The following is a 9131-nucleotide window of genomic DNA, read 5'->3' as shown; positions in this document are numbered from 1 at the left end:
GTGTCCCTTTTATGCCCATGGAGTTCTTTGTCAGGCATGCCCAAATATGGAGTCTATGCTGATGTCAGAATGATGTCAGAACAGACCAGCTCCATATGGACACTGGCCCTGTCCAGTGTCCAGAGGACATTTTGGGTAAGTCCTGAACAACTGAGGGTCTGACCGACTCGACACTGGGCACTGCACTCCCTGTGGGGGTGTGGAACGTGTGTGTCGAATTTGAAGTCGGTGGGGCGAACGTTTTTCGAGTTACGTGGATTACAGACGTACAGACGTATACGTACACACACACACACACACACACACACACACACACACACAGACTTGGTGTATTTATAGTTAGATGTCCCATTTCAAGTTTTCAAATGGATACAAATCGTTTGAAAATAGCAGACCTACAAGCTCACAATGCGTCGCATTGTGACACATTGTGAGATTGTAGATCAGCTATTTTCAAATGTCCGAAATGTATATTGAGCTGATGTGGTATATGTTTTGTAATAATAATAATAATAATAATAATAATCTACAAAGTAACTAGTAGTAAATATTAACTAAGGTTTTCAAATAATTGTAGTGGAGTAAGTAAAAGTACAATATTTGCCTCTGAGATGATGTAGTAAAGTACCTAAACGTTGTACTAGGTACAGTACTAGAGTACATGTCCTTAGTTACTTCACACCACTGTGTGTTCCTCATATAAACTAAAGCTGCTTCTGCTTACATAATACCACCTGCATGACCAGGCGTTCTCTCTGGTTCCCAGTACACAAAATATAACCTGACATTCACCACCGATGACCTGGACACGGAGCAACCAGAGTCCACACAGTCCGCCACAGTGTCAGATGTCTCTGTGAACCCTTCCTGACCAACCCGGGGGTCCGGGCCTCCCTTGGGGGCACTCCAAAGATCATAGGGGCCGTTTGGAGGTAGTCCAAAATGTTAAACATGTGGCACAGTATCGTAACTTGCTTTCATCCACTTTCAACCTGGCGCCCCTATTTTGGGCATGTCTATTGTCAGAAATTGTCAAAAAATATTAATCATTTTCACAACGTGACGTTGCATTGTGACATGTGAGCTTGATCGGCTATACTACAGTGTGTGTGTGTGTGTGTGTGTGTGTGTGTGTGCGCGTGTGCTTGATTCTTCATGCAATGATTGTGATTGTCACGGTTTTAAAAACCTCTCCCTCGATAGGGGTTGAAAGAGGTAAAGGTGTGTGAATGGCAGTGGTGTTTTCTACAAACACACTGGCTGTGTGCCACGTCCTTTGCACTTGACACTAAGCCAGTGCATGTCTGCGGCTAACCGTTTCGCTAAGACCGCTTTGAACACTTTCTTTTTCGAGCGCTGATTCAATGTTTTCATAGCTGACAGCCTCGGGACAATTTAAGTTGTGACGACAGGAGCGTGCGTATAAAGACAGACAGACAGACAGACAGACAGACAGACAGAGAGACTGACTCATATACGAGTCTTGTAGAGAGAAAGAAATGTTTTGTTTGCATGTTAAATATGTGAATCATTTTAAGTATACATTAAATGTGACACACTTGGAAAGGCCAGTAGGTGTAACTTCTGAGTTATGACAAGTCCTCACACGTATCACATGTAAATCTGTGTGTGTGTGTGTGTGTGTATGTGTGTGTGTGTGTGTGTGTGTGTTTGCATCCGTGCATATGTGAGATACCTGTGTGTATGTGTGTATGAGAGAGAGAAAGAGAGAGAGAGACATAGAGATAGAGAGACAGTGACTTCACTTGATTGACCTCTTCCAGGAGCCAATCCCCAGCACTCTCTTTATGATCTATACTTCGTTGCATGACTGCGTTGCGCCACGTTAATACCAGACCTACAAGCTCACGCCGTGCTGCGTCCGCAACACGCCATGAGCTTGCAGGTTTGCTATTTTGGCCGCGCGACACTGCCGTGCGACAAAGTACGACTCAGGGCTTCACTGCTAAGTGACAGCACCAGCTGGGGGATGAAATTCAATAAGGCAGACAGTTGTTCTATGTGCTGCCCTGTTACAGCATGCTGGAACACAGTTGGAACACACAGTGCACATTCAACTCTGCTCCGGCCAAAACCCATCCAGGACTTCTGCCATAACCGCTACCATCCGATCTGAAGATACGACAACCACGCCAGGCGGCCCCAGATGCCACCCCGACAGTCACACTGAACATGCCATCGTTGGGTCGTTCAGGAACACCGGACAACAATCAGCAGCCATTATCGTCAGCAAAGCTTTGTGCTTCACAAGTGTCGAAGATCCGCATGAACCCGTGCTGGCGCCGCGGCTTGTCACTCGGAAGATAAAGAGGCATCGACGCAGGTAAGGAGCACCATGGGCGGGAAGCACTCCCGAAGTTTCTCCCGAGAGGAACTGAGCGATGGGAGTGATGGCAGTACGAGAAAGAGCATGTGGAAGGACGAGCTCCCCACTGTGTCCTCGGCGGCCGAGAGGTTCCGCAAAAATGCCAGCATGCACTTTGGTTACTGCACCCTCAGTCTGGCCCAGCGGGGGCTAGACGAGATCCCAGCGGAGCTGTGGGAGCTCCGGGAGCTGGAGAAACTCAACTTGTCCCTGAACTGCCTGGGCAGCGTCCCACCCACTGTGGGTGCCCTAGACAATCTTGTGATCCTCAACATCTGGGGAAACAACCTGTCCTGCCTGCCTCCGGAGATTGGCCTCCTGAAGAAGCTGCGCGTGCTATTCGCCTACCGCAACCGCCTGAGCGAGGTGCCCGAAGAGCTGGGCAAATGCACCCGGCTGGAGGTGCTCAGCCTGGCCAACAACCAGATCGCCAGCCTCCCCGGAAGCCTGTCATCCATGTGCAACCTGACCAAGCTCAACCTCAGCCACAACCGCATAGAGCACATCCCCACCTGCATCTACCAAATGAAGGGTCTGGAGTTCCTACACTTGGCCTGCAACCGCCTGGAGGTAATCGCGGACCAGATCCAGGACCTGGTCAACCTGAAGATCCTCATCGTGGAGGGGAACAGCCTCCACAGCCTTCCCAAGACGCTGTGCTTCCTGGACTCCCTGGAACTCCTTAACGTGGACTTCAATGACCTGCAGAACGTGCCGATGGAGATGTACCTGCTGAGCAGACTGGGGAAGCTGGCCTGTCACCCCATGGACAAAGGTCTCCATATAGTTCACAACCCCCTGATGAAGAACATCCAGGAGGTGCTCCAAGGAGGGCTCGGTGCCCTCTATAACTACCTCAAGCCCTCGTGAGGCGCCCCCTCTCTCTCTGTGTGCGTGCGTGTGTGTGTGCGCGTGCGCAAGTGTATACAGTATGTGCTTGTGTGCTAAATGAGTACGGGGACATGCAAGGGTACATGTATATTTATACACAGTAAAGTTACATAGGTCTGTGTGTGTGTGTGTGTGTGTGTGTGTGTGTGTGCGTGTGCGTGCGTGTGTGCGTGCGTGCGGTAATTATTAGAGATGTCAAAGCAATTTGTCTGTGGGCTGTGAATCACACTTGTTGCTCTCAAGACAAATACTGTACAGATTAATTATTCCTACACATCGTTTTTCTTTGATATCGGAGCAAATAATGGACAAGAGTTCTCTTGCCAACAAATGCAATATCTCTCAAAGGTGGAAGATCCAGGTGTGGTAATGGGACTGCATACAAACCTACCATTCTTTTAAACGTGTCTGTTATGGGCAGGGGCCAGGGCTCTGCTATGGTTAACATGTTGTTTGACATGAATTTCCCACAGAAAAGTAAAAAACAGAACATCTGAAAAGGGTGTGGAGGCACATAAAGCTTTCTATCTCATTGAGAAATTCTGGAGCTATGAATATTCAAACAGGCAAATGTGACAGCCTGACAGGCCTCATATTTCACCACCAAAACCCAAAGAAGATGCGTTCACGACACGTGGTTCATGCATCGTACGTGTCTTATCAACACTGAAATGTTCCAAATCAACTTTAAGTTGGTTTAGGTAATAAATGATTGAATGGTGATTTTGATATATTATTTATAACATTCTTCATTTACAACTGAAGTCTATTGGAGTGTCTGTCTCTCTCCGTAGCTGGGGCCCAAAGCAAACTGGTTTCAGGTTTCAGCAAGCGGTTACTTAGCATGTTGAAAATGTAGCTTGAATTGATGGTTATTAAAAAACTAAAAGTGTGAGGTCCTGTGCCAAGTCCATTTGTTAATCCACAGCAAGGTCGATAGGGCAACTCACAAATTCACAGGTCTGGATTTGGAGGCATGACTATTACCCAGTTGACCCAGTCTGCCCCCCGTGGCAGTGCAAGAATGGACTGTGTAGCATATGTGGGGGGACGAGTTCAGTCACAGCTTACCACTTTCGGTCACAGCTAGGTCACGAGGATCAGGCCTAGTGGAAAGCTAGTGGAAAGAACAAGAGGTGGGGGGGATTTAAAGATCCGAAGTAAAACAGGGGCCTAATCTGTGATTAAATGTTCCACTCCGTTATAATAGCCTGCTGCAGGTCAGCAGCGCATGCTCCTCTTGGAAATGACTGACAATTAGTAAAAAAAGACCGCCGCGCATTTGCAACTGAGAACTTTTAATGAGGCCAAACAATAGCTCTATAGCCACTGTGTATGTATGTTTTGCAAGACCTTGGTTTTCTCTCCACCACCACCAGTCATTTTGAAAGAAAATCTTCATTATATTCCAAAAAAGATATGTTTGGCTGGTAAAAACAATGAGACATTCTTGAAACATTGATGAATAGTTCTTGGCTCTAGGTTGTAGCACGTTGTAATCAAGCCAACTGGATCCTCACATCACTCAGTCTGATTTCGCAGTTCAATAGTTTAATTATGCTACCTAAAGTATGCTGTTGACCCAAAAATCCAAAAGCAGAGCTTAGTGGGAAATTCATTAACCACTTTCAACCTGGCTTTATTTTTGGGCATGTTTAAAACAAATAGGGCTTAAGTGGTTAAACCAGCGTTATGAGTTTAATGTCACTTCACTTGAAATAAAATATGTATGGGTGACTATTGTAACAATGTTGTTCAATGTACAGTGTGAGACATTTAAACGAGAATGGTTCCTAGGACAGAATCATTTCAAATAGTGTGTGTCCAAATTGTCATGTCAATTTGGTGGCCCCTGACATAAAAAAGTGCATAAAAATAACTTTAGTTAGTGGTGCCTGGGAGCAAGATAGTTAACCACATACGGCTCCCCTGGCCAATAACAGAGGAAAGTGGTTGAGCTGGGCAGCCAGCTTCCATCCAGGTGTGAGTCTGTTTAATTACATGAATGAATCAGGGCAGTGTTGAAAAAGAGTAGCCTACACTGTAAAAAAACATACTACTGTATTCATTTATCCATTTGTAGTTCGGAATGAAATGAGTGTGTACAAATGGATGTAAATGAGAGTGTAAATGGATCCAAATGAACCCTTATGGGCCAGTTTGGTTGCATTTGTACACTCACTAAAATTAACACAGAGGATTTTACGGTTTATTAAAGCACGTTCAGGTGCAGAAGCACACTCTTTGAACCAGTCACAGCTGGTTGCCTTTATGGCACCAGGATGGCAGGATCACTTTGGGAGAGCTAGGTCCAAGCCAAGGGACTGATGGTAGGAGATGTTGAAGTCTTATACTTCAGTCAGTGTACAGCCGTGTAATTGAAACATTTCAAGTGGGAAAAAAATAAGGAAATCATTTAAGCATTTTATTTTATTTTATTTTTGAGTGAGCAGTATGGTTGTACGATGATGTAAATTATAGGCAAAGTGCAATAAAGTAAGCTGGTTTCCATCATCACTGAGATGAATAATTAAGGGACCAAGAAGACACGCAGTGACTTTGGTCACTTATTGTTTTTGTCTTTATTTTTCTTCTCCTTCTTCTTCTCCTTCCGCCAAAAATAGCTGTTCTGACTGAACCGTGCAGTCGCTTTTCGTGAAACTCGGTAATCTGGTAGAGGGCCATGCCAAACGGTGACTATGTGAAGCCCATGACCATTGGCCAAATGGTGGCGCTATAGCACTGAAATTGAAAATTAAGTTGAAAATGCAAACTTTGAATGTACATATCTCATGAACCGTTTGACCGTTGGCAATGACACTTTGATACACTTATGTGTCTCCTCATGCCGAACAACTTCCATATTCTGACTTTTGACCTCTGACCTTTAGATTACCCACTAATTTGAAATATATGAAAAACAGTTAAAATGTATCTTCTCCCAGAATCTTTGATCAAAATGCACAAAAACGTCTACACTTGAACTTTGGACTTATACGAACAAAAAATCGTAACAGATTTCTTTTAAGTGAAAAAATGAAGTTTTTATGACCCAATAATAAAATGTTGTCTTGTGAAACCTCTCATGCAACCAATACGTCTTCCAAATACGGTTGGCAGAGCTAATACCTATACTGCATGTTACTGTATAGAATGAGTCAACTGACAGAGTCTGCTTAGCTCAGTCGGTAGAGCTCTCACCTATGGACCACAAGGTCACTGGTTCAAATCCGGTTAGCGACATTCTTATTTGTGCATATTGCTATCTCTCTCTCTCTCTCTCTCTCTCTCTCTCTCTATATCTATCTCTATATCTATCTCTCTCTCTAATAGAGATACTAGTAACTGTAATAGAGTAATAAGTCTAATAGTGTAATAAGTGTATTTAGTGTAATAGTGTAATAGTGTAATAAGTGTAATAGTGTAAAAGTAGTGCAATAGTTTAATAGTGAAATTGTGTATTACGTCTACATTTGTAATAAGTGTAATAAGTGTAATAAGTGTAATAAGTGTAATAGTAGTGTAATAGTGTAATAAGTGTAATAGTGTAATTAGTGTAATAGTAGTGTAATAGTGTAATAAGTCTAATAGTGTAATAGTGTAATAAGTGTAATAAGTGTACTAAGTGTAATAGTAGTGTAATAGTGTAATAAGTGTAATAGTGTAATTAGTGTAATAGTAGTGTAATAGTGTAATAAGTCTAAATTTGTAATAGTGTACTATTAGTGTAATAGTAGTGTAATAGTGTAACATAAGTGTAATAGTGTAATATTGTTAAAAGTCTAATAGTGTAATAGTGTAATAGTAGTGTAATAGTGTAATAAGTCTAATAGTGTAATAGTGCAATAAGTGTAATAGTAGTGTAATAAGTGTAATAGTAGTGTAATAAGTGTAATAGTGTAATATTGTAATAAGTCTAATAGTGTAATAGTGTAATAGTGTAATAGTGTAATAAGTGTAATAGTGTAATAGTGTAATAGTAGTGTAATAGTGTAATAAGTGTAATAGTGTAATAAGTGTAATAGTGTAATACGTGTAATAATAGTAATAGTGTAATAGTAGTGTAATAGTGTAATAAGTCTAATAGTGTAATAGTGTAATAGTAGTGTAATAGTGTAATAAGTCTAATAGTGTAATAGTGTAATAGTAGTGTAATAGTGTAATAAGTGTATTTAGTGTAATAGTGTAATAGTGTAATAGTGTAATATTAGTGAATTAGTGTAATAGTAGTGTAATAGTGTAATAGTAGTGTAATAGTGTAATAGTAGTGTAATAGTGTAATAAGTCTAATAGTGTAATAGTAGTGTAATAGTGTAATAAGTCTAATAGTGTAATAGTAGTGTAATAGTGTAATAAGTGTAATAGTGTAATAAGTGTATTCTGTCCTCTCTCTGTCTCCACTCTCTCTGTCCTCTCTCTGTCCTCTCACTGTCTCCACACTCTCTGTCCTCTCTCTGTCTCCACACTCTCTGTCCTCTCTCTGTCTCCACACTCTGTCCTCTCACTGTCTCCACACTCTGTCCTCTCTCTGTCTCCACACTCTGTCCTCTCACTGACTCCACACTCTGTCCTCTCTCTGTCTCCACACTCTGTCCTCTCACTGTCTCCACACTCTGTCCTCTCACTGTCTCCACACTCTGTCCTCTCACTGTCTCCACACTCTGTCCTCTCTCTGTCTCCACACTCTGTCCTCTCACTGTCTCCACACTCTGTCCTCTCACTGTCTCCACACTCTCTGTCCTCTCTCTGTCTCCACACTCTGTCCTCTCACTGTCTCCACACTCTCTGTCCTCTCTCTGTCTCCACACTCTGTCCTCTCACTGTCTCCACACTCTCTGTCCTCTCTCTGTCTCCACTCTCTGTCCTCTCACTGTCTCCACACTCTGTCCTCTCACTGTCTCCACTCTCTGTCCTCTCACTGTCTCCACACTCTGTCCTCTCACTGTCTCCACACTCTGTCCTCTCACTGTCTCCACACTCTGTCCTCTCTCTGTCTCCACACTCTCTGTCCTCTCTCTGTCTCCACACTCTGTCCTCTCACTGTCTCCACACTCTCTGTCCTCTCACTGTCTCCACACTCTGTCCTCTCACTGTCTCCACACTCTCTGTCCTCTCTCTGTCTCCACACTCTGTCCTCTCACTGTCTCCACACTCTCTGTCCTCTCTCTGTCTCCACACTCTGTCCTCTCACTGTCTCCACACTCTCTGTCCTCTCTCTGTCTCCACTCTCTGTCCTCTCACTGTCTCCACACTCTGTCCTCTCACTGTCTCCACTCTCTGTCCTCTCACTGTCTCCACACTCTGTCCTCTCACTTTCTCCACACTCTGTCCTCTCACTGTCTCCACACTCTGTCCTCTCTCTGTCTCCACACTCTCTGTCCTCTCTCTGTCTCCACACTCTGTCCTCTCACTGTCTCCACACTCTCTGTCCTCTCACTGTCTCCACACTCTCTGTCCTCTCTCTGTCCTCTCACTGTCTCCACACTCTCTGTCCTCTCTCTGTCCTCTCACTGTCTCCACACTCTCTGTCCACTCTCTGTCCTCTATCTCTCTCCACACTCTCTGTCCTCTCTCTCTCCACACTCTCTGTCCTCTCTCTCTCTCCACACTCTCTGTCCTCTCTCTGTCTCAACACTCTCTGTCCTCTCTCTGTCCTCTCTCTGTCTCCACACTATCTGTCCTCTCTCTGTCTCCACACTCTCTGTCCTCTCTCTCTCTCCACACTATCTGTCCTCTCTCTGTCTCCACACTCTCTGTCCTCTCTCTCTCTCCACACTCTCTGTCCTCTCTCTGTCTCCACACTCTCTGTCCTCTCTCTGTCCTCTCTCTGTCTCCACACTCTCTGTCCTCTCTC

The 9131-nt window shown here is 44.0% G+C and overlaps 1 protein-coding gene across 1 annotated transcript; it reads left to right on the top strand.

Moving 5' to 3' along the window:
• The first annotated feature begins 2056 nt into the window (after window positions 1-2056).
• LOC310870530 (uncharacterized protein) lies at window positions 2057-5807 on the top strand. Its single transcript, XM_083781768.1, has one exon. The coding sequence runs from the start codon at window positions 2357-2359 to the stop codon at window positions 3254-3256; it is 900 nt and encodes a 299-aa protein (XP_083637894.1). The 5' UTR covers window positions 2057-2356; the 3' UTR covers window positions 3257-5807.
• The last annotated feature ends 3324 nt before the right edge of the window (window positions 5808-9131 follow it).

The sequence above is a fragment of the Protomyctophum parallelum genome (genome assembly GCF_964188405.1).
Source record: "Protomyctophum parallelum genome assembly, chromosome: 14".
NCBI classification, from domain to species: domain Eukaryota; kingdom Metazoa; phylum Chordata; class Actinopteri; order Myctophiformes; family Myctophidae; genus Protomyctophum; species Protomyctophum parallelum.
This window is presented reverse-complemented; position numbering and strand designations above follow the sequence as displayed.